Raw genomic sequence first — 25298 nt, forward strand, 5'->3', positions numbered from 1 at the left:
GTTAGCTTCTTTGCCCTTCTCTACTAGCCTTACCCTGCTTATTATTCTTCCTGCAGGAAGCTAATCAGCCTGGTTTTTTTTAAGGTATTTGCAAGGCAAACGGGGTTAAGTGGCTTGCCCAAGGCCACACAGCTGGGCAATTATTAAGTGTCTGAGACCGGATTTGAACCCAGGTACTCCTGACTCCAGGGCTGGTGCTTTATCCATTTCACCACCTAGCCGCCCCCAGCCTGTACTTTCTTTAAATAATTTCTCATGTTCCTTTCTCTTTCCTTAACAGCTCAACCTCTCCTGGCAGTTTAGGTCTAGGTTCTTCTTTCCTTCAACTTCCTTCTCTGCTTAGAGATCAGTGGTTTCCTGCCATCATTTTAGACTTTCTTTCCCTTAGTAACCTGTGAACTTTTTGTAGTAACTTTGTGAACATTTTGAGGTAATCAACCTGTGAATTAAAGTCTGTCTTTTCTTACCCTCCTGAATCAGAAAGTCTGGTGATTTTTTTCATCCAAAATGAACCCACATAAATCCTTCAGACTATTTTTCTAACAATATTGACACTTTTCAATATTTTCTAGCAATATTGGTACTTTCATTCACATTTATTCAGAATCTTACAACCATTGCCATTTTTCTTTCTTTGTTCATTGCTAATTTGGTGAATGTAAGGAAGAATTAGAGTTTTAAAATGTTTATCTTATTAGCAATTTGAAACTTTTTTGAATAATTCTTAACAGCATGTATTTTTTCCTTTGAGAATTGCTTGGTTTTTCCATTGATCATTTATCTATTGAGGAATGACTCTTGTTTTTATATGCTTGTATCAATTCCCTACAGAATTTAGATTTCAGAGAAATTTGCTGCTAATGATTCTTTCCCTACAGTTACCTGTTTCCCTTCTAATTCTAAATGCATTGCTGATGTTTGTGTGACTTCCAGGTCACGTAATGAGTAAAATGGAGGATTAAATATTTTCACTGATCCTAAATCAAATCTCTTCAAAATTAGAATCCTATACAAGAAATAATTGCTTTTGTTAGTGTAAATCCTTTTCAATTTGTATAATTTGAAATCATCAACTTTATTTACTCTCTATCTAGTTCTTGGTCAAGAACTCTTCCTCTATCCAGAATTATAAAAACTATCTTAAAATGACCTTTTATATCTAGCTCATATTTCTGTTTGAAGTTTATTTTGATATGTTGTAGAAAAAGTTGCTAATTGCTATCAGATTTCTTTCCAAGTTTCCCAGAAGCTTTTGTTGAATAATGAATTCATACCTCAGTAATTGTTGACCTTGGATTTATTGAATACTATGGTACTATGTTCAATTGCCTCTTGATCTTGTGTAGCTAATTATTTTCATTGATTAACTTTTCCACTATTTTGAGGATTATTGCTTAAGATTATTACTCTGAGATCTAGTACTGCTAGGGCTCTTTCCTTTAGTTTTAGAAAATACTCATTTTTAAATTGCATTTTTGACAAATTTGGTCATTTGGTTTCCAAACATGCAGCAGATTTCTTGGTGACCTTCTCAGTTCCCAAAGATTTACTTATCTCCATGGAGATAGTTTGAAAAACTAATCTCTCTCTTGAGCTCTAGTCCTACATCAAATCAGCTGCAGAGATGACATTTAGAAATGAATGGCCTGTAGGCATCTTAAAATCAACTGTTCAAAACAGAACTCAATTATCGTTTCCCAAAACTCCTTCCCATTAATGAGCTTCTTTTCCTAATTTTGAGTAAGGCTCCACTCTCCTTCCAGATACTCAGATTCACAACCTGTGCCATCCTGAATATTGTAGACTTTTTTCTTGTCCTTTTAGCATCTCAGGAGTACTGATAAGTTATCCTTTCTCATTATAGCCAAACAACTGGCCCACCTCCTCTTCTAGTCCTTTGTATTTTTGATAATGTATTTCATGCCATTTTTTACATTTGAATACAATACTGACTGTATTCTTACATATAAAGATAGATTATGAATACAGTATTGTTGAATGGTAGAGTAGGAAGGTTCTTGGTGATTCTTTTTTTTTTTAAGTTTTTTGCAAGGCAGTGGGGTTAGGTGGCTTGCCCAAGGCCACACACACAGGTAATTATTAAGTGTCTGAGACCGGATTTGAACCCAGGTACTCCTGACTCCAGGGCCAGGGCTCTATCCACTGCGCCACCTAGCGGCCCCCTTGGTGATTTTTCTATAGCTTTTTCATGTTTCCCATGTCTTTCCATTAAACTGGATTATTCATAATTTATTTGTTCGCAGATTAATCCCATGATTCTTATGGCATATAAAACTTTTTATCAGAATAATTTTGGTGTTACAGGATTAAGTTTGTATGCTGCTGATCCACCCTATTCCATTGCCCCCTCTGGAAGTAGATGAAGCTGACCCAGCCTTTTCAAAGCCTAGCTTTGTTAGGGCTGGATAGCAAAACTGAGTAGAACCAGGACCCTGGAGTCTGGGGAGACTTGATTACAAATTGCCTTTATCCAAAGTCAGATCACTTAACATCTTTCTGCATTAGTTTCCTCAGCTGTACACAGGGGGTAACAATAGCACCTACCTTACTGGAGTTGTGAGAAGATCAGATAAGATATTTGCAATGCTCTCAGCTCATCTAAGGTGCTAGCTAAATATTTGTGACCTTCCTTCATATGGAACATGAGCTAGGGTCATGTATGCCCAGCTGGAAAAGTTTTGAGTTTGGGCCATGAGATATGAAGGGCACAAAAGGAACACCATAACTTGAAATGCTTCTTTGGGAACTCATGAAAAAGACCAAACCACAAAGTTGGTCTGGTACAATAAGATAAGTTTGTTTTGCTCTGGGATCCTTATAGTTACAGGTCCTATAGATAAGTGAACTTCTTCACAGTTCTTTTCCTTTTCTTAGTGGTTCCCTTTTTATCTTTCCTCTCTTTTCAGCCCAACCCTGTTTTTCCATCTAAGTTTCAGGATTGTATTCATCTCTGGGCTCTGGTGCTATCTCCTGTTCTTACTTAGTTGGTGGGAGGATCCCTCAGCAACACTCTGTGCTGACTTCATACTGGAACTTTGTAACTGCTTTTTGGGATTCCTCTCTGAACCTTCATTCTTTCCCCTTCTCATTTCAGAAACCTTTGCATTTTGGGAAGACAACTTTTATGTTTGTTCGAAAGCTGGGTTTTTGTTTTTTTGGGTTTTTTTGGCACTAAGGAAGATGGTGAGTGATATGTGAAGACAGGTCAGGCCCTTTTATTGGGGGGGAGGGCAAGTTTTCAGATGCTCTGCTGACATCAACCTGTCCTTAGATAATAACAGTTGACATTTTGAGATTGTGATTTATCATGCTTGGCTGACCTGTGTAAGTCACCTGTGTTGTAAGTACCTCTTGATTATTTCTTGTCCCAGCTGGTTACACAGCCTAACTTGTAAGAAAAATATATTATGACTTGAGAAGAAATTTTGTGAAAAACATGATTGAGGACTTACAATGGATGGATGTACAGTGCACATGCATGACTTATGATGAAAGTGGGACAGTTAATGTTGCAAAAAATGAAAGGACAGATAGAGAGATAATGTTCTGGGACACCCAAGATAGTAAAAGAACAAAAGTGGAATCTTGAGGAGAAAATGGATGAGAGTCACATCTGGAGAATTCTTTTCCACGATGATGAAATCACAGAGCTATTGAAGTATAAAATTCTTCTCTCAACACATTATCTCCTTAAACAGTAAATAATTGAATACTTATGGTACAAACCTAATCTGCCAGTTTGGGGCTTTGAAAGATCTCTGATCTTATTCATTCTTTCCTCTAAATCTTCCAGACATGATCTATCCAATTTTATGGATTGGATTCCCCAAGAGAGAGGATAGAAAGAGAAAAGGTCACAAGAAAGAGTTCTGGGGACCTGGACGAGATCCAGTCAAAAATGACTGAGAAGGAATAGGTATGCAAGAATGAGGAGTACCAGGAAAGAACTACATTAAGAATACTCAGGGAGAAGAGAATGTCCAAGAGAAAGGTTGGTTCACTTTGACCAGTGCTACAAAGAGATCAAGAAAGATGAAGACTGTGTGAAGGTCAAGAGATTCAGCAGTTAAGAGATAGTTGGAAAGAGTGATTTCAGCTCTGGTGAGCCTGGAAGTGAGATTGCAAGAGGTGGAGAAATAAGTGGAAGATGATGAAGTATGTGAAAGGGAGGAAAGATAAATGATGGTAGTTTAAAGGGATGGCCCTAGTGAAGGATTTGAGAACTGTGATACAGTGGGTAGGTAGAACATTGGGTTTGAAATCAGGAAGAATCATCTTTATGAGTTCAAATCCATTCTCAGATACTTATTAGCTCTGTGACCCTGGGCAAATCACTTTGCCCTGTTTGCTTCAGTTCTTCATCTTTAAAATGAACTGAGGGTCGGCTAGGTGTCACAGTGAATAAAGCACCGGCCTTGGAATCAGGAGTACCTGGGTTCAAATCCAACTCAGATACTTAATAATTACCTAGCCATGTGGCCTTGGGCAAGCCACTTAACCCCATTGCCTTGAAAGATCTAAAAATAAATAAATAAAATAAAATGAACTGGAGGGCAGCTAGGTGGCACAGTGGATAGGGAGCAGCTAGGTGGTGCAGTGGATAGATTACTGGCCTTGGAGTCAGGAGGACCTGAGTTCAAATTCTCCTCAGACAATAATTACCTAACTCTGTGACCCTAGGCAAGTCACTTAACCCTGCTGACTTGCAAAAACAAAAAAATGAGCTGGAGAAAGAAATGGCAAACTACTTCAGTTTCTTTGCCAAGAAAACCCCAAACAGGTTTAAGAAGTGTTGGACACAAGTAAAGAAAAAAAGGACTCATCAACAAAAACTGCCTTGTATTTACCATGAAACACAGAACACAGTGTGCTTCTCTCAGTTCAGAGTGACCACCATCTTACTCATATTTCCAAGGTTCCTGTGTCAAAATGGTCATGAGGAAGAATTTATAGATTTGTAGACTACTAAGGTATAAGGAATTTTAGAGAAGATATAACTTAATCCCATAATTTTACATTTGAGAAACTGAGGCCCAGAGAAAATACATTTTGACTTTTTTCCTTGATTTTTTTTCACCAAAATAGAATTCAATTTGGATAGTAGAATAGAAAAAGAATTGGATTTGGAATCATGTACCTCTCTAAAATCTAATATCTTTTATTTATTTCTTTTTTGACCTTGAACAGCTCATATTTCATTCCAAGAACTATTTTCTCATTTGGAGATCAAGACACAGCTAGATGGCTCAGTAGAGAGTGCCATACCTAGAGCTGGGAAAATGAGTCTCTCTGAGTTCAAATCTAGCCTCAGACACTTACTAGTCATGTTATCTGGCAAGACATTTAATCCTGTTTCCTCATCTGTAAAATGAGCTGAAAAAAAAGTAGATGGCAAACCTCTCCAGTGGGGTCAGAGAGGGATTATTTCTACTCTTCATTGCTTTGTCATCTCAGCTTCCTCTTGTAATAGGAAACAAAAACCCATAGTTCTCATTTTTTCCTCCTAATTTTCAATTCCATCTAAGAATGGGATTGTAAAAATAAGTGGGATCCATCTAGCTTCTAGCAAAATTAATTTATATCTATAGATGTCTTTGGAATTATCTGTCTTCTTATTAATGATCTTCTTGCCTCAGGGGAAAGAGTCATCATAGGCCATTTTCTCACCTGTTGAGGAATTCCTGAATCTGAGTTTCTTGAAGGACTCTAAGACTCCATCTTTAACTGTTAGAATATCCACAAATCCTCAACAAATGATCATCTCATCTGTCCTTAAATGATACTAATAGCTCACATTTATCTGGTTCTTTAAGGTTTGCAGAGTGTTAAAATAAAGGCTTAATTAATGCTTGTTGAATAACTTCTTATAAGGAAAGAAGGAAATAGATATTCATTAAATGGAGGAAGGGGACTAGGGAAGAGAATAAACATTTATAGAGTACCTAATATATGCCAGACAGTATGCTTAAACTCCTCAAAACAACCCTGGAAGGTAGATGCTAATATTATGTGCATTTTACCAGCTGAGGAAACTGAGGTAATTAGAAGTTAAGGGATTTGCACAGCTAGTAAGTATCAGGGACCAGATTTGAATGTGGGTCTTCCTGACCCAACTATATTGCCCAGCTACCTCGATACAGACATTATATTATTTGAGCCTCGCAGCAAAATTGTGAAATACGTATTATAAACATTATCCCCATTTTTACAGATGTGGAAATTGAAATTCAAAGGGGTTAATTAATTTGCCCAAGATTCCATAGTTAATAATAGATAAAATAGTATTGTTTAATTCATATCTTCCTGATTCTCCATGTTGTCTAATAGTCATGTTGCCTCTCAAACTTGCTTAAAAATTAGCAGTATAGGATTTTAGATTTGACAAGGATCTTAGAGTTCTTTCATTTTACCTCTTTATTTTATAGATAAGGAAACTAAGACCCTAGAACCATAGAGAGTAACCACAGAGGTACTCTAGTCCATACCCTTCATTTTATATATATAAGGAAACTGAGGCCTGGAGCCTTAAGTCACTTGCCCAAGGTCATGTAGATGGCAGACAAGACCTCTGACAAATACAGTGCTTTTTTTTCTTATTTTATCATTTATTTCTTGACCAAAATGACCTGCTGAATCCAAAGGGATGGAAGAGCTAATGTTCAAATTTGATTGTCCATTATCAGTTAATTACTCCCTATGAGTTTAACACTGAGCAAATCATTTCCCCTCCTTGGGCCTCTGTTTATACTAGACTAGTGGTCCAAGGACTCCTGGGGAGTCTTCGAGACCTTTCAGGCCATATTTGAATTCAGATCTTCTTGAGTCTGTCTACTGCACCACTAGCTGGCTACTTTTCCATATTAATTATTTCCTTTTAATCCTATATACAGCTTGCTTTGTATATATTTGTTTGCATGATGTCTCCCCATTAGATTGTAAGCTCCATGACAGTAAGAATTGTCTTTAGCCTGGCTCATAGTAGGTGCTTAACAAATATTTAAGTTAAATTGAATTGAAACTGAGAATTCGAACTTGAGTCCATTGTAAACTCCTCCTGTATTCCTTTTCTTTAGCTCCTCAATAGGAAAGGAGTGAGTTGGTGAAAAGGGAAAAAAAAAATACTCATTGAAATGAGAAGAAAATTGAGGGGCTCAGCTGTTCCTCTCCTGCCTCCTGGAATGGAGAGGTTTTATTTTTAACATTGCTTTCACTCAGGCCTGAAGCAGCTAACTAAATGAGCCAGAAAGAAAGTGATGGAATAAGGTAGAAGCCTTATTAATTTTTTTTTCAAGTTAAAGAAATATAAAGCTGATGAGGCTCTTGAATACCATGTTGATTCTGCAGTGTAATTCAACACCTTTGACTTAAGACTTCAGATTCTCTCCAGATGCTGTTTTGTTTTCATTGTTTGTTTGTTTGTTTGAATGGGGGGGGTGCAAGTGTCAAAATTCCATCAGATCACCATTTATAGGATCTTTGGATTTTAGAACCAGAAGGGTCCCTGGAGTCCTCTGTTTCTACACTCTCATCTTATAAATTGATGATAATTTTCCGAATCTCAAGAGTAGTAGGGAAGGATAAGGTCATCCAACATGTCTTTGGGAAATAGGGCTCCTCCCCTGACTAGGACAGGGAGGGCATTACCTGCCTGTTTTAGTTAGCTTGCCTGGCTCAATTTACACTAGAATCTTCCTCCCTTAAGGGCTGGATATTTTCAGAACTCTGATGTCTGTTTTCCCATTCCAATTTAGGATCTCTCCTCTATTTCCTTCCTTGACCTCCTGGAGTCATTCTGACTTTGGCAGTCTGGTTAGAGGATCTGAGGTTCTCAGGGTTTCTAGATGAGAGGTTGAAGTAGAGAGTGGAAACCTTTCCATTTGTTGATAGAGCTCATTTTGTGAAGCAAGACGTTTTTGGAAGGAAGGAAGGGATTTATCCATTTAGATTTACAACTTAATGGGAAATATATTATGTGGAACTGTCCTTTTTACTGTTAGGCCACATGGTTGTAGGGAATTATTATTATCAATTTTGAGAATGTGTGGGGCTGGAAACCAGTGATGCTCCTGAATATCTCTCACCCAGGACATCTTCAATTCTATTCCAGTGGTCATGTAGTATTTACTTGGAGACTTTCAGGGATGGTAAATTCTGTCTCTCAAGACAGCCATTTCACTTATGTTGTTCAGTTATTTTCAGTGGTGTCTGACTCTTTCTGACCCTATTGGGAGTTTCAAAGATACTGGAGTGGTTTGCCATTCCCTTCTCCAGATTATTATTTTATACGTAAGAACTGAGGTAAACAAAAAAAAAAAAACCTGAGGTTAAAAAAAAAAACTTGCCCAGGGTCACATGGCTAGTAAGGCTCTGAGGCCAACTATGAACTCAGCTCTACCTGATTCCAGGTCAGTCTCTATCCACTGCACCACCCACTTTTCATTCCATTTTTTTTTTTCCCTACCTCTAACCTTTTTCTTATACAGAGTCTAAATTTGCCCTCTTAAACTTCCAGTCACAATCTCTGGTTTGCTTTCTTGGGCCAAATAAAACCTGTCAAAGGTAAAGTAATCCATTGAGCTCTGAATTTAAGAATCAGGAAGACCAGAGTTGGAATTTTGCCCAGCTGTGTGATTCTGGACAAGGTCAGTTAACCTCTCCTACCCTCGGTGTTCTCATCTATAAAACGGAGAACAATAGTACTACCTGCTTTCAGGATTGTTCTAGGAATCAAATAAGATCATACAAACAGTCTTAATAATCAGTGCAGTTTAAAGCTTTAGCAGCTTAAATAATCTTAAACTTGAAGCTACTAAAGCTTTAAACTGCACTAAGACTTTTGAGACATCCTGTGTATAGAAACATATGCTGCAACAACAAAGGGACATGGTTTCTGGGTATTTAATCATATTATTAGTAATGCTAGCATATTACCAATAAAAGGAATGGTCATTTGGCTGTCTCTCTTGACCAAAAACAAATCTTGGCAGTGGGTTCAAAGTTTATATGCCCAGGGAAGTGTGGGTGTTCTTGAGGTTGGCAATCAACTCTGATCTGTTAAAAATTAATGAGAGAATAAATATAATATATATAATAAATATAATAATAATAAAAATAATGTAATAAATATAATGAGAGAATTATTTTAATGAGGGTCTTGGGGCCTGTGATACTGAGTACCCCATCTTAGTCAAAGAGATTTATCAATTTCCATCTCACCCTTGGACAAAGGAGAAAATCCACATATTCTCAGACCTGATGAACAGGAATCTACCATATTTACCTAAACTTAGAATTTCTTTACTTTGATTAGATCTTAGATTTACTGGCTGAGTAAATCTTTGCCCCACTGGTTGATTTCTGGACTAGGAATAGAGAAGGGGAAAAACTTTGGTCTTAATTCAATAATTAGTTATTAAATACAATCGAGAAATAATAATTTGTCATATCTATATAGCTTTGTAAACCATAAAATACTATAAATACTAGCTATTATTCCTACTACAGTAAACTGATAGTGATTAAGAACCCTTCATAAACTAAACTCCTTTCTAGTCATCTTACTCCTTACTTCTTAACACATACTTTTTGATTTAGTGACACTGGCCCCCTGGCTATTCCATGAACAAAACATTCCATCTCTCAGCTTCAGGCATTTTCACTGGCTGTTCCCCATACTGGTAATACGGTTCCTGACTGCTGACTACTAGTAGTTTCCTTTTGAGTCTGATCTAGAATACCAGCTAGGTGGTGCAGTGGATAGAGTACTGGCCCTGGAGTCACAAATCCTGCCTCAGACACTTCATAATTACCTAGCTGTGTGGCCTTGGGCAAGGCACTTAACCCTATTTGCCTTGAAAAACCTATTTAAAAAAAAAAGACTGTACTATAATACCACATTAAAAAAATACATTTATTTTAAAAAATTTGGTGTTCCAAATTATGTCCCTTCCTCTTGTTATTCTCCATCCATTGATAAAGAAAGCAATATGATATCAAGTATTCATGTGAAGTCATGCACAACATTTCCCTATTAGACAAGTTGAAAAAAAAAAGGGCAAGAGACATCAAGTGAAAAAAAATGTTTCATTCTGCACCCAGAATTCATCAGATCCCTTTCTGGAGGTGGACTGCATTTTTTGCCATGAATCTGCTGGAATTATCATGTCTTTACTGTGTGGATTGTTTTGGTTCTGTCAGTTTACTTTGAGTCAGACTATAAGTCTTTCCAGGTTTTTCTGGAACCATTTTACTCGGCATGTCTTATAGTCCAGTAGTATTGCATTATAATCATATATATCACAACCCCTTTAGCCTTTCCCTGATTGATGGGCTCCTTAGTTTCCAGTTCTTTGTCACCACAAAAAGAGTTGCTATAAATATTTTTGTACAGGTAGGTTTATTCCCCTTTTCTATGACATTTTTGGTGTACAGAATTAGTGGGGATACAGCAGGGTCAAAGGATGTGCATAGTTTTATAGTCCTTTGGGCTTATTTCCAGTTGCTCTCTTTGTTTGGGCTGGGATTGACTCTGAGTAAATTTAAAAAGCAATTGTTTCTGTTTTGGCTAGAAACCCTGAGGGTCTTTCCCTCCCAGCTTGATTTTTTTCCTTTTTGACTAGGTCAAAGATGCCATTCTGTTTTATCTAGTCTTAATCACTGAATGTGTGTAGTCTCAAAGGAGAGACCTGGGTTTAAAAAGGTCTCCTTGGGTACCGGGGGACCCAGCTCTGGAGGAGCCAGTGCCTTGGCACAGCCCTGCCTCACCTGGATCCAAGTCACCTGCGTCTCGGGGCATAACCTCCCTGATGAGGACCCTGCCCTCTAAGAAGGAAGGACAAACAACAAGTTGCTCTCCCAGCTTCTAAAAGAAGTCTTCCCCAGGCCCTCTTCATTCCTGTCTCCTCTCGGTTCATTATGTCCTATTTCTCTAACTCGCTTCCTCTCCGTTGGTGTCTGTGTTTATGTGTTGTCTCCATCTTTAGATTATGAATTCCTGGTGGGCTGGGGCTGTGTTTTGCATCTTTTGTCGCCCCGGGTGGCGATCTGTGGACCGTTTCCTTCTCATTTTTACAGACGGGGAAACCGAGGCAAGGGGCTGCGGGGCCTGGCTCGGGCTCAGCCAGCCTCTGAGGCCGAGTCGGACCCCGGGCGCAGCGGCGGGGGCGGTTTGCCGATTCCGGTGGCTCCACAGTGCAGGGAAGCCGGGGGGAGGGGAACCGGGGAAAGCAGACTCAGAAAATAGGTTTCCTGTTGCTAGGGAGCGGGAAGGGGGGCGGGTGGAGGCTGCCCCCCCCCAGCCCGGTCCAACTTCTTCCCACAAATGAGTCCCCGCAGCCCGGACCAGCCCACGGGCGGGAGGGGGGATCTGCGGCCGCCCCCCCCGCGGGGCCGCAGTGGTGCAGCCCGGAGGGCGGAGGCTCCCGGCGCGGCGCGGCGCTCGGGCCGCCAGCTGATCGCTCCCGCAGTCGCGGCTGGGGCGAGCCCGGGAGCAGGCGGGCCGCAGGGAGGCGGGAGGGAGGGATGCCCGGGCCGGCGGCCCTGAGACGCGGCAGCCGCGCTCCTGCGGCCCGAGCTCCGCGCTGATTGGAGCGGCCGGGCCGGGCCGGGCCGGGGCCGGGCGGGCCGGGGAGGAAGCGCAGGGCGGCGAGCCCGGGCGCACGTCTAACCACATCCGCGCCGCCCCGACGGCCGCGGCCCCCGGACCCTCCATATTGGAAGCCTCGGGGGATTAGAACCGAAGGAAGGCCCGCCCCGTCCCGCGCAGCCCAGCTCTGCCCCCGGGGGCCGGGCCGGCGCCGCGCCGCGCCGCGCTCATGGCCTTCAGCCCGTGGCAGATCCTGTCCCCGGTGCAGTGGGCCAGGTGGACCTGGTCCGCCGTGCACGGCGGAGGGGCCGGGGACGCCGAGCCGCGCGGGCCCGAGGCGGAGGCCGAGGAGGACAAGTCCCTGAGCTTCAGGCAAGTACGCGGCATCCCCGGGGTGGCCGGAGTCCGGATTCGCACTCGCGCCTCGCGCCGACCCCCTCCGCCATGCCCCGGGGGTCACGCTTCGGGGGGGGGGCTCTCCCTCCCCCCCCATAGCGCCTCCTTCCCGCCACCCGCCGAGGGCCGCCCCCGGCTCCCCGGGGCGGGGGGGGGGGACCGATGGGGCCGCAAAGGGGAGGTAGAGGCCGGTCGGGGGCAGACCGAGGCCCCGGCCCCCCGGGGGCGGCCCCCGGGACCCGGCTGCAGCATCCGTGTCTGTCGGAGGAGGACCGGCTGACAGCGGCCCAAAATGCCGGGCTCTAAAGGCAGTGGAAGGATGTCCAAATAGCATTGAAAGTGGTAATTGCTCATTTTTCCCCCCTCGGCAGCTCGGATTCTGAAGGTAATTTTGAGACTCCTGAAGCGGAAACCCCCATCCGATCCCCCGGCGCGGAGCTCGGCCGGCCGGCCCTGGGACTGGACGCGCCCGGGGACAGAGCTCCAGGTAAGGAGGACCCCGCGGTCTGGCGAAGCTTCTCGCCTTTGCCCTGCACTGATAGGAAGGACAGGGAATCTCGTTCCTCAGGTGCAGATAGATTGATGCCAGCAACCTTCATCTATTTACTTTGGGAGACAGATATTTTAAACAGGCTGATTTATGAAAGACCTTTGGGAAGTGAAGTGAAAAAAATGGTGTTTTTGCCATTGATTGAATCTCCTTCGTGTGATCGCCGGTAGTCTGAACGTTCTGGCTCATGCCCTTCCCCTCTCTGCCCTTACAGACATGTAAAATGTAAGTGGCCTCCTGCAGATGGATTCCGATCTGTTTTCGGGAATTCTGCAGTGGAGATGAGTTTTCCCAGAGGCACAGCTGAAAGCAAAGTGTTCTTAAGGCAAGGGTTGCAACTAATTTGACTAGGAGAAGTCTAAAGGATTTCTTAATGCTGCTTCTCTCTCTCAGACACAACACACATCTCCTTTCCTCTCCCAGATTATGGGAGGTCCTCAATTTGCCTGGGAAAATCTGACACAAATAATTATGTCTCTCTCTGGCTTTTGGAATCCTTAACCAGTGCACCTTGAAACTCTCCTTGACCTACAGCGGCTCTGTCTAATTAGTGGAAACTGTTTTGGTATTTACATCCTAGGATAATGGGCTTTTAGAGCTGGGAAGGGAATCTTAGAGATATGGGGTAGTCCCCACACCCTCCTTTTAAGCATAAGAAAATCCTTTTAATCAGAAGGAAGTGTCCTTTTATAAAGATTGTCCCTCTTAACCCTTCTCACTTTCACCAGAAGGTGGCTGGCCTTGTTAGCATTGTATTTTTCAGAGGCCAAGTTCTACATTGGGAGGGGTTAAGGGTTGTACTGTCCCTTTTCTTTTTTTTCTCTTGCCTTCCACAATTAGACCTTGTTATTATATTCAGGATAAATTGTTAGAGCTGGAAGGGTTATACTCATTAAAAAAATAATTTTTTATTGACATCTTGTTTTTATATCACCTTGATTTCCAAATATCCCTCTCCCCTATCAGGAAGCAGGTCTTAAAAAAATTTTTTTAAAGAGAAAAATTGTGGAAGACTAACACACCAGCTGTATCTTAGAGCACTCCCAAGATTCCATATCTATAATAGTACCTACAGGTTATTTCATTCTTACAGATGAGAAAATTAAGTCTCAAACTCAGAGGTATAATAGTCAGGATTCAAACCCAAGCCTTCTAACTAATGGTACCTTCAGTCACACAGTCAACAAACTTATTAAATTCTTGCTATGAGCAGCCCTTTGGGGAGGCAGAAAGCCAAGTCACTTAGTCCTAGTAATTGATATGTAACATCTCTGCTGAAAAGTTTGTTTAAAGGTTTAAGTTGTTGCTAAAATGAACTGGGAGTTCCAGTTCTTTATGATATTCTCAGTCGAGAGTTGACCACCCTGAACTCAGACTTGGGAAGTGCAGGATCCATTTTTTTTTCTTTTTTGCTGTGTTTCACTCCTGTATTGGGCTAGCCTCTTAGGGAATGAAGCCAACTCATCGCCTTCTTTCCCTATAGCCCTGATCTTGGTACATTTTGACCACAAAACTCCACAGTCTGAGTAGGTTGCCAGTGGATGAGCATCCTTAGATCTTCCAAAACAAAAACACAAAACCCCTGAAGAGTCTGCACAAGTTTTTGGTATTTTCTGGGTTTCCCTTTTCACCCCCCAAGAAGTATGCTAGAACCTGATTAAAGAAAATGAAATTTTCTAAGAGTTGGGGTGGGAGTGGGAGGGGATTGGAGAAAGGAGGAGAGAAGCCAGCCTCTTTGAACTTCTAACAGACAGTTTGGGGTGGGGTGGGTCGGGTGAGGCCTCTTCTTACCTTCCTTCCCATAGTGCCTAGTTCTCTTTAATGAAGAGGGAAGTGTGGGCATGCTGTTTAAGAAGCCAAATGTTCGTTGGTCTTTCCTCTAGCATTGACATTTGGTTCTTAACTTTCTGATAGGTTTCTCATGCCCTCAATTTTCTTTCTATGGTGAGGTCAGGGAACTTCACCTTGTTTAAAGTTGGGGTGTTGATTTTTTATTTTAGGGAAAATGAAAGGGAAACTATCAAATACTAGAGAATCTCTAAATCTGTAGGGGTGTTAGGAAAGAGATTCTTTTTCTTCCTGGAGTCAGAGCATACATATTTGTCCATACGCTATCAAGTAAGTTCATTCTGTCCTTAGACATCAACATGAAGCAAGAACAGACCTTGTTGAGTACCAATAAATAATAAAAGTACAACCAGGACCTAGATTCCAATTTGGGAAAAGCTATTAAGAGGCAAAAGCAAAAAACTGCCAAAGGATATTATTTTACATTGAAGTTCAGTGGCTGAGGCTGCATAGATTTTCTTGCAAACCTTTTATTCAACTTGACCTCCTTTGCATAGGAAGATCTTGCCCTAACCCAATTCCAGGATTTGGAAAGACTTGCATGGGGGGGGGTCATCCCTTCCCTTAAAAGACCCTATTTGGGAGGGAATAGATTGTTAGTAGCCCATGATATAAATAAGAAATTCTGATTTTCTTTAGGATTGGGAAAAACCATTTTACCTTAATATTTTTGGGAGAGGTGTTTCTATAGACACCTTCTAGAAGCAAGGCTAGGAAATATTTTTGCTTTCTAGAAGTTGTTAATAAGAAAGCGATTAAAAATCATCCCTACATGGTAAAGTCAAGGAGTGTCTTGTATTTAAAAAAAATTTTTTTCTCTTGTGGGGGGCAGTTAGGTGGCACAGTAGCTAAAGTACCAGCCCTAGAGTTGGAAGGACTTGAGTTCAAATCCAGCCTCAGACACTTAATAATTATCTAGCTGTGTGACCTTGGGCAATTCATTTGACCCCATTGCCTTGCAAAAGTCAAAATAAAATTATGTCTTCTTTTTGGACATCCTCTTAGCTTTTATTTATTTACTTTTTTTAATTAATTTATTTTTAAAATTTTGATCCATTTGTACATGCATATTTCCAAGTTACAAAATTTCTCTCCACCTTTTCTTCCCACCCTGTTCTTTCTCAATAGAAAACAGTCAGGTTAGCATTTTACATACATATTTTGTTTAAAAAAAATCTTTTTTTTCTCATAAAAAATTACATCTTGAGATTTCACTTCTGGAGTGAAATTTCAGCAGAAAGGTTTCTGGCAGCAGTGTCAGAAGCCACTGTGCCTAGGCTGAGGTGTCTAAAAGCAGGGCAATCCTTAATAGTAACAAATATTTTTCTTTCTTTTCTCTTTCCCCCATTCCCTCCTCCTTTAGTATAGAGGATGCCTAAGAATAATATAGTGCCTACTATGTTCTAAACTATCATTATTATCATCTCATCATTATCATCTTCACAATGCCCTAGGAAGATAGGTACTATTAACCCATTTTACAGATGAGGAAACAAAACCCCCCCCAGATGGTCAAAAGGTCAAGTGACTTGTCCAGGTCATACAAGAAGTGTGCATGAATGTCTAAGGCTGGATTTGAACTTGGGTCTTCCTGACTCAATATCTGGCACTCAATTCACTCTGTCACCTAGAACAATTTACTACCACAGAATGGCACCTAAAATTAAATGACCTTTTGTGACTTGCCTAGGGTCTCAGAGTCTGCATGTGTTATGAGTGAAGCCATCTCTCTGCACTGTGACAAACATTTGTATGTTGCTTGTACCCATCATTATTCCATGAGAATGTAAAGCATATTGCTGCACATACAACTAAGATTCTTTTATTTGAGCATGACTCCACTCCTTGCTATGATAGTGTGAATACAAGTTACTATTTCTTATCCCTTTTGTAATATTGGAAGATTGAAGGGTGAAAGATAGATAGCCAAGTTACTGTACTGTTCATAGTGGGTGCTATGGAAAGTCAGCAGCTTCCCTTTTCTCTTCTGGAGCCATTTGGGTTCAGTGATATGGATCAGGGTGACTGGAGATAGTCCTGGATGTGAGGGAACATACACAGAGACAGAAGACAAACTAACTCTCTCTCTCTCTCTCTCTCTCTCTCTCCCATCTCCCCCTTCCCCCCAGTAGAACTAGGATTTGAATCTCATTCTTGTGACTCCCAAGTTCTGTAAATTCTGAATACTTTACAGCCCACCTTCCCACATAAACTGATATCACCTGGAGTGTTTATATTGCTTGTGTCTCTTTGTATCTCTGATGAAGTGGTGGTTGGTGAAGGAATATTACAGAAGAAGTGAGTTTGTATAATTATATTTCTCAGTGTTGTAACTCATTACAGAAGTCCACATGATAAGCTCTTCAAGCAGAACTGGCTAGGGAAAAATTAAGACATGTTTTTTGTTCAGGAATTTTAATCTAGATAATAGAAGGTAGGCTGTGTTCAGATTGCCATCACTCTATAAAGTACATAAGTTAGGAAATTCTCACAGTTCCTTTAGTGCTTTAGAGTAGTCGGTTAAGAAACACACCCACTTCTAGTATGTTAATGAGATGTATGGAATATTTCATGTTACATAAAGAGGTCATGCAGAGGTAAAGAAAACAGAAAAAGAATATTAAGTCAAATTTTAAAATAGACCCTATTCATCACGTAGATAATATGGGAGATAGAATTTTTTGGCACATTCTTTGCCCTCAGGGAGTTCACAGTCTTGTTGGGAAGATAAAATATATACAAGGGGAAAAAATTAAATACTTCAGAGATCCATAATTCCATTGGTATGTGTACCCTTTCCATCCATGTAGATTGAAACTATTCTGTGATTAGTCATTAATCTTTCTGAGTAGATGTTGCCAAAGGAATTAATCACCTGTTGACCAGCTGTTCAACAATTAAATATATAATGAACTTTGGTGATCTAGTCCTCATGTGGAGGTATGACTGGGTAGATGGACTATTGAGTATTTGCTATATTGCTGGCACTGTTGAAAACTGCATACAAATGAAAAAGAGTAAGATGGTTAATACCTTAGAAGAGTTTACATTCTAATGGGAGAAGACTGCATATTAGTGAGAACTGAAGAGGGAAAAGGATATGCTTGATTACGGGGTTTGGAAATGGTTGCCTGGAAGGGTCAATGGACACAGTATGGGAGGTAATATTTGGAAAGCCCTTAATGGAGTGTTTATTACATAATTGAGAGTTGCTTTATCAATTCTTAAATTCTTTTTCTACTTAAGGAAATCTTTTATCTTGTGGAGAGCAACTCAGTTTAAGAAACAACCTTTGAGAATCCAGGTTCAAATTCAGGCCTCTTGAGAGTCCTCCTCTCCCCCCTCCCCCAATTGCCAAAGTCAGGGGTAAGGTGTTTTCTAAAATCTCTTCTTTGGGAACACTCATTCTTAATAATTTGGACCTCATTCTTTTTCAGTTGTTTTGTGTTGTCTGTTCTTGTCCTTAACATTGTTATAGTCATTGTATGTATTGTTTTCATGGCTCTGTTATTTTAATCAGTTTTCGTAAAAATATATAGGTTTTCAGTATACTTCATAATTTCTTACAGCACAGTAATATTCCATGACTTTCATGTACCTCAGTGTGTTTTGCCAATTCCTAATTGATGGGTATTTATGTTGTTTCTAGTACTTTGTCATTAGAAAACACTGATGCTATAAATATTTTGGTACACATGAAACTTATTTTAATTAAATATTTTATTTTTTTCATCTACAAGGAACTGTAATTTTCAACAATCCTTTTTTTTTTGGCAGTTTTACATTTTTCTCCCTCTCTTACTCCCCCCCAGAAAACAATCCAACATAAGCTATACATACATGTATAATTTTTATGAAAATTCTTTGTCAAAGACTTCCTTGGAAGAGTTGGGAGGAGGGATCTGTATCTAGCTAGCAATGATAACTGAGTTATGATCATCATTTCAGCTATTTTATTTACAGAATTCCAAATTGCTTTTCAAAATGACCAATTCAAAAAGCCCAATTCTGGGCTTCATAAACAGAATTTTAGTGTATCTATCTTCCACAATACCTTTAACATTGACTCTTCCCCATCTTTTATGAGGCAGCTAGGTGGTACTGTGGATGGAGAATTGGGCTTCAGAGTCAGGAAATTCCAAGTTTATATCTGGCCTGTCTCTGAAATGCTCTGCCTCAGCTTACCTTATTTATAATAATAGCATCCACCTACCCTCCCATGGTTGTTGTGAGGATCAAATGAGATAATATTGCAAAGTGTGTATCTAACTTTATAAATATCAGTATTTGCCTTTTCATCATTTGTTTTTACCAATTTCTTGGGTGTGAGATGAAAATGGTTTTCATTTGCATTTCTCTTTAATTTGCCATGATTTGGAGCATTCTTTCATATTTTTTTTAATGTTTTGAAGTCTTGAGAATTGTTCATGTCCTTTGACCCCTTACCTTTTGGGGATTGGGTTTTGGTTGTAATATTTCTGTTGTCTATAGATCAAACCTATATCAGAGCTATTTGATTCAAAGTTTTTTTGTTTATTGCTTCACTTATCCAAGAATTGCATTGATTTTTTTGTGGAAAACCTTTTTCAATCTTCATATTGTTAAAGTGATTTATTTTCTGTTCTATTCAGTTTTTTTTTATTTTTCAAATGAGGAAATCAGTCTTTCATTCAATCTTAAGATAAACCTCATAGATACTCAAGCACCTCTTTAGAATCTGCAATGTAACTTTGGAAGTGCTGAGAATCTTTTTTTCTTTTTAATCTGATGACATAAGGCTGCTCACCTGTCAGCCCTAAATGTAATTTATAGCCATCATTTTTGAGGCCCTAGTGAACAATGATTGAGTTCTGAAGGCATTTAAAAAATATAATTTAATGATTTGAAATTCTGTCTGAATAATAAGCCCTTAGCCTCACCTCAGTCTTTGCATTTTCTCAAATTTAACTGGACTCTTGGTATAAAGCATTTGAATTCACTCCTTTAACTTATCTCAGTCTTAGTGATAATTAAATAACGTACAACTGTGCTAATTGGATGGAAGGTCTTATCCTGGCCAGCTTTAGAGCTGGAATGATTCATTCTAATACAATGAAATAAATGCATGAATGAGAAAAGGTTTTGGGTGCTATGTACCTAGCACTATGTTAATACAAAAAGGAATTTCTGACCCAAGGAGCTTTTTATTTTGTCTGTCTGTTAACTAGCATTGATTAAGGACTTGCTATGAATAGCCACATTGAATAGATTTATTATACTGAGAACTAGAGGCAATATAGCTGATTAGGGATAGGGAAACTCCTTTAACTGTGTAACCAATGCTGTGGGTCTAGGTCTGGTTAGTTGTGTAAAACAGAAGACCTTCTGGCCCCAGTTCTAGTGGAGCTCAGTTCAGAAAACATTAAATGAATACCAAGGTACTGTGTGGTGCTCTGAAATCGTTACTTCTCATTACTATAGTTTAGTGGAGATTCTTCACCTTTTTTATGTTAAGGATTCTTTCTGCTGGCTAAAATACATGGACTCCTCAGAATAATTTTTAATTGCATAAAATGCATAGGACTGCAAAAGGAAACCAATTATTTTGAAATGCAGTTTTGACTGGATATTAAAAACAATTCACATATTCCAAGTTAGGAATTCCTGATCTAATGGATTTTAAAATTATAAATTTAGAGCTGAAAGAGATCTTAGGATCTTAGTCCAGCCCCTTCCTCTTAGAGATGGGGAAACTGAGGATCAAGGGCACATGAATCATATTTATCTCCCCCCAGAAACTCCAAATTTAGAATTTTTTTCTACTCTGCTACTTGTATATGGAAAGATTGGTAGGGAGGTAAAGGAGAGAGAGAATCAGGAAGAACATGTAGCATCTGGCAAGTGCAAAGGAAGAGATACAAAGGGCTCTGGCTACTTTTCATCTTCACCATATACAAGCTATTGTCCCATCTTACAAATTCTACTTCTGGAATTACTTTTTTTTTTAGGGTGTTTTTTTTTTTTTGCAAGGCAAATGGGGTTGAGTGGCTTGCCCAAGGCCACACAGCTAGGTAATTATTAAGTGTCTCAGACCAGATTTGAACCCAGGTACTCCTGACTCCTGGGCCAGTGCTCTATTCACTGTGCCACCTAGCCACCCCCGTGGAATTACTCTTGAAAGTGCCCCTATTTCTCCATTTCCACTGCCGGTAACCTAGAGTAGGATGTATCAGGATCTTAGATGCTGAGCCACTAGGGATATATGAAATCATTTAGTCCAACCTGCTTATTTTACAGATGATAAAACTAAGGCCCAGAGGAAGTGGTTTTCCTAAGATTCTAACATCATTAGTTCTTGCTTCTTTTTTTAAAAATTTTATTTAAGGCAATGGGGTTAAGTGACTTGCTCATGCTCACACAAATAGGTAATTATTAAGTGTCTGAGGTCGAATTTGAACTCAGGTCCTCCTGAGTCCAGAGCCAGTGCTCTATCCACTCACCCACCTTGCTGCCCTAGTTCTTGCTTCTTAATGGAGCACTGTGCTGGGCAGGTGCTGGAGGAAAGAAGAATTTGATCATTGCTTCTGTGATAGTTTCCTCACCAGGAACTCCCTCCTGAAATCACAAGTCCTGGATTATGTGTGAGTATATTTATGTGTGTTTGCTAAGAACATCAGTTCTTAGTATCTCACATACTTAAATAGGAATGTATTCAAAAGATTAAGTAATTCCATAACCCATTCATGAATCCAGTCTTGGGAACACACTAAGATTTTGTCACTTTATTTGCCATGACAGGATTTTGTCCATTATTTTTTATTTTTTTATTTTTTTAGATTTTTCAAGGCAATGGGGTTAAGTGGCTTGCCCAAGGCCACACGGCTAGATAATTATTAAGTGTCTGAGGTCGGATTTGAACCCAGGTACTCCTGACTCCCAAGGCCGGTGCTCTATTCACTGCGCCACCTAGCCGCCCTGTCTATTATTTTTCATAACGTTTTTAAGTCAGAAGTAGAACTAGATAACAGCCTGTGAAATTTACTCCTTTTTTAACTTTCTGTGCTCAGGTAGTTGATCTCAAAGATAGGCACTTATTACTGAAAAAAAAGAAAATGGCACATTGGAAATTCGTAAACTTAGTGGCAAGGCACAAATCCTTGAGAAGCTAGCTGTAAGCAGAAGGCTGTGATCCCTGATTCTTTCCCCATCTAGAATTAGAAGAATGGCTTTATATTTTAACTAGCTTTGAAAGAATTTCAGTGACTGACTCACTGCCTTTTCTCAGGGAGTGTTAAGTCACTTTCTCTAGAGTTTTATTTATTTATTTGTTTTTTTGCAAGGCAATGGGGTTAAGTGGCTTGCCCAAGGCCACACAGCTAGGTAATTATTAAGTGTCTGAGACCACATTTGAACTCAGGTACTCCTGACTCCAGGCCAGTGCTCTATCCACTGTGCCACCTAGCCACCCCTCTAGAGTTTTAAAGAAAAGGTTGAGTCCTTGGGGATAGTAGTAGAAACTTCTCCCAGTAATTCTTTTCTCTATTTTTTATTTTTTTTTAGGGTTTTTTTTTGCAAGGCAATGGGGTTAAGCGGCTTGCCCAAGGCCACACAGCTAGGTAATTATTCAGTGTCTGAGACCGGATTTGAACCCAAGTACTCCTGACTCCAAAGCTGGTGCTTTATGCACTATGCCACCTAGCCACCCCTATTTTTTTATTTTTAAAGATTTTATTTAGAGTTTTACAATTTTTCCCCTAATCTTACTTCCCTCCCCCCCACCCCCACAGAAGGCAATTTGCCAGTCTTTACATTGTTTCCATGGTATACACTGATCCAAATTGAATGTGATGGGAGAGAAATCATATCCTTAAGGAAGAAACAAAGTATAAGAGATAGCAAGATCAGACAATAAGATCCGTTTTTTTTCCTAAATTAAAGCTAATAGTCCTTGGTCTTTGTTCAAACTCCACAGTTCTCTCTCTGGTTACAGATGGTATTCTCCATTGCAGAGAGCCCCAAATTGTCCCTGATTGTTGCACTGATGGAATGAGCAAGTTCATCAAGGTTGATCATCACCCCCATGTTGCTGTTAGGGTGTACAATGTCCAGGATGGAACTAGATAACTGAGTTATGGTAATTTTTAACTCACAAATTGAATGTTTTGGAAAGGTTTTCCCTACTTCTCATGCAAGGAAGCTTCATTAAAAAGGATATATAGAAAGCAAACCTCAATCTATTTGAAATAAGTTGAGGGCAGAGACCAAGTCCTTTCCCTCTGTATACTCTGTTTAAAGTTTGATTTTTTTATGTTTTTATTTTAGCATTTATTCTTTGCAAGGTACTGAAATACAAATATAAGATCATAAAGCTTGAATGGATTTTAGGTAATTTTCACTTCAATCCCTTTCACAAATTAGGAAATATTGCTTAGTTACTTGCCCAAGGTTATATAGTCTCAGAGCTAGGCTATATTATAGCCTCAAGGAGTTAACAAGAGTAATAGCTTAAGCTCTATAAAGTACAAATAGCAGGTTCCACTTGTGGGTTGCTATGACTCACTGTAAGCAATTATTTTTAATCTGAATCATAGCTCATTCCTTTAGGCTCTTCTTTAAAAATCATATTTTGACTTGGCATCTCTATGGCAGAAACTTTGATGTAAATGAATGAAAAAGCATTACCTAAGTCTCAATCACATCCTTAGGTGCTGGGGATAAAAATATAAAAACCATTGCCCTCACTGAGCTTCCATTTAAAGGGGAGAAGAAAACTTGCAAAGAGAAATGATCTAGAATATTATCTAGACTGGTGATTGGGGCCTTAAGGGCTAATCTGACATATCTTTCCAGGAACAATGAGAGAATCATTTTGATAATAGTTAATGATTCCTCAATTGAAAGGGAGTGGAGAGAAAAGGGTGTTATTGAAGTGGGGTGGGATACAGGGTAGTGAGCTAGACTCTGATGGAAAGAGAATTGGGAGTAAAGTGAAATATTGAGGTGTAGGGTCTTAAGGCAGCTGAAACTTGAAGTTCTGGAAAAGATAGGGTCTAGGCTTAAACTTTGTCTCTTTGTGGGTTGGCTAGGTAGTGAGGGGATAACTGAGGAGGGGATGCAGTCAAGCTTGGTGAGTGCTGGCTTTTGGAATGCTTTTTTCAGTCTGAAATTAGAGAACTTCATTATCAGATAGAATAAGGCTTCTTTTCCCAACCCAACTCCCAGAAAAACTGCCTCCTATACCGTTTCCTCCCTTTCTCTTACTCACTTCTCAGACCTTTACAATCTGGTTTGTAATATCATCACTAATCTGAAATCACATTTTCCAAATTACTGGAAAAAATTTTTCATCTGAGATGAAATGTTAGTGTTTAATTCAAATGCTCTTTCTTAGCATTCATTCTTCTTGACTGCCGCTTTTTCATCATTTGACACTGTTCACCCTTCTTTTCATTTTCAATACTCTGGACTTTTTTGTGACACCACTTTTCAGTTCTCCTGCCTTTCTGCTCCTTCACCATAACTCCTTCAAGGATTCAGTGGTAAGTCCCTCATCATTCTAACTGCCCTTCACTAGACACTCAGGAAAAAACCTTCTTTTAATAATTAGGGATGTCCTCAAGTGGAATGGGATATCCCTGGAAGATATTTGATCTAGATTAAGGGATATGTTGTAATGGTGATTCCTTTCAGTTATGAGATGAGCCCCAAAACAGCTTCTGATTCTTAAATTCTGTAGGTCCATAGGAATAGATGAAGTCACCAAGTGAGAGGGAAGGAAAAAAAAAGAAAAGGGTCCAGGATAGATAGTTAGGGGATGGGAAATGTATAACAAACATCAGAAGCAAAGAAGTCATAGTGAAAAGATCCTAGGGAGTTATGGTAATTATCTCCGAGTATTCTATCTGGCTTTCATATGGAAGAAGGAGAATCTGGAACTATGAGTAGAGGTTGCAAAGAAGTAAATTTAGGCTTGAATTTCAGGTTTACTTATCTCTATGCAAATGACCCCTAAATTTAGTCTCCCATACATCTTCAACTACCTATTCAATTTTTTTAAGCTAGATTTCTGTGGGCATCTCATTCAAAGTATCCAAAATTATCATTATAATTTCTTTTCTGAACTTCTCTCTGGCACCCACATTCACAACCTTAAGGTTATCCTTTTCTCCTTGGTCTCCCTCACCTCACATCCCATTAGTTTCCAGGTTTTATTGACTTGACCACCATTAAGTCTCACATTCATTCACTCTTTGATAGTCTCATGACTCTTGTTGAGGCCTTTCTTATTTCTCACCTGTCCAATTGTCTTGCCCTTTGTTTTTGTTTTTGTTTTTTTGGCAAGGCAAATGGGGTTTAAATGACTTGCCCAAGGCCACACAGCTAGGTAATTATTAAGTGTCTGAGGCTGGATTTGAACTCAGGTCCTCCTGACTCCAGGGCCAGTTGTCTTTCACTTCATCACCTAGCTTGCCCACTGTTATTCAGTCTTGAAGAAATCATTAAATTAAACCACAAGGGTTGAAGCTTTAAAAAAAAAGAAGTTGGCAATGGGAGACTAGAGATCAGCCAGAGAAGGTAGATCACAGAGACTGGATGAGTGGATTTGTGAATCTTTTGCATTGGGATGATAATTGAGTCAGGCACAACTTCAGTATCATTTCAAACCTATAATACCCCACCTTTGCAAAGTAAGAAGAGAGGGGACATTTTCATGGTACTCTTTTTTTAGGTTGTGTTTTTTTTTGCAAGGCAAATGGGGTTAAGTGACTTGCCCAAGGTCACACAGCTAGATAGTTATTAAGTGTCTGAGGCTGGATTTGAACTCAGGTACTCCTGACTCCAGGGCTGGTGCTCTATCCACCACCCCACCTAGCCACCGCATTGGTAATCTTTAAAGACCATTTAGTGGAGTTGTGATCT

The 25298-nt window shown here is 39.9% G+C and overlaps 1 protein-coding gene across 8 annotated transcripts in view; it reads left to right on the plus strand.

The window, feature by feature from the left end:
• The window catches only part of TACC1 (transforming acidic coiled-coil containing protein 1), a 130800-nt gene that overhangs the window by 50767 nt on the left and 54735 nt on the right, over positions 1–25298 (plus strand). For 4 of the 8 annotated variants that reach the window (XM_074208863.1, XM_074208874.1, XM_074208866.1 and 1 more), the window contains exons 1-2: positions 11820–11977; positions 12373–12488. The exons of 1 other annotated variant lie outside the window; for it this stretch is intronic. In XM_074208863.1, coding sequence (XP_074064964.1) covers positions 11835–11977; positions 12373–12488 — 259 coding nt within the window. In that variant the 5' untranslated portion in view covers positions 11820–11834. Of the gene's footprint in view, positions 1–11819; positions 11978–12372; positions 12489–25298 lie in introns of those variants that run through there. 3 more of the 8 variants (XM_074208900.1, XM_074208907.1, XM_074208867.1) reach the window with 2 other exon arrangements.

Source organism: Macrotis lagotis, chromosome 1, assembly GCF_037893015.1.
Source record: "Macrotis lagotis isolate mMagLag1 chromosome 1, bilby.v1.9.chrom.fasta, whole genome shotgun sequence".
Lineage (NCBI taxonomy): Eukaryota > Metazoa > Chordata > Mammalia > Peramelemorphia > Peramelidae > Macrotis > Macrotis lagotis.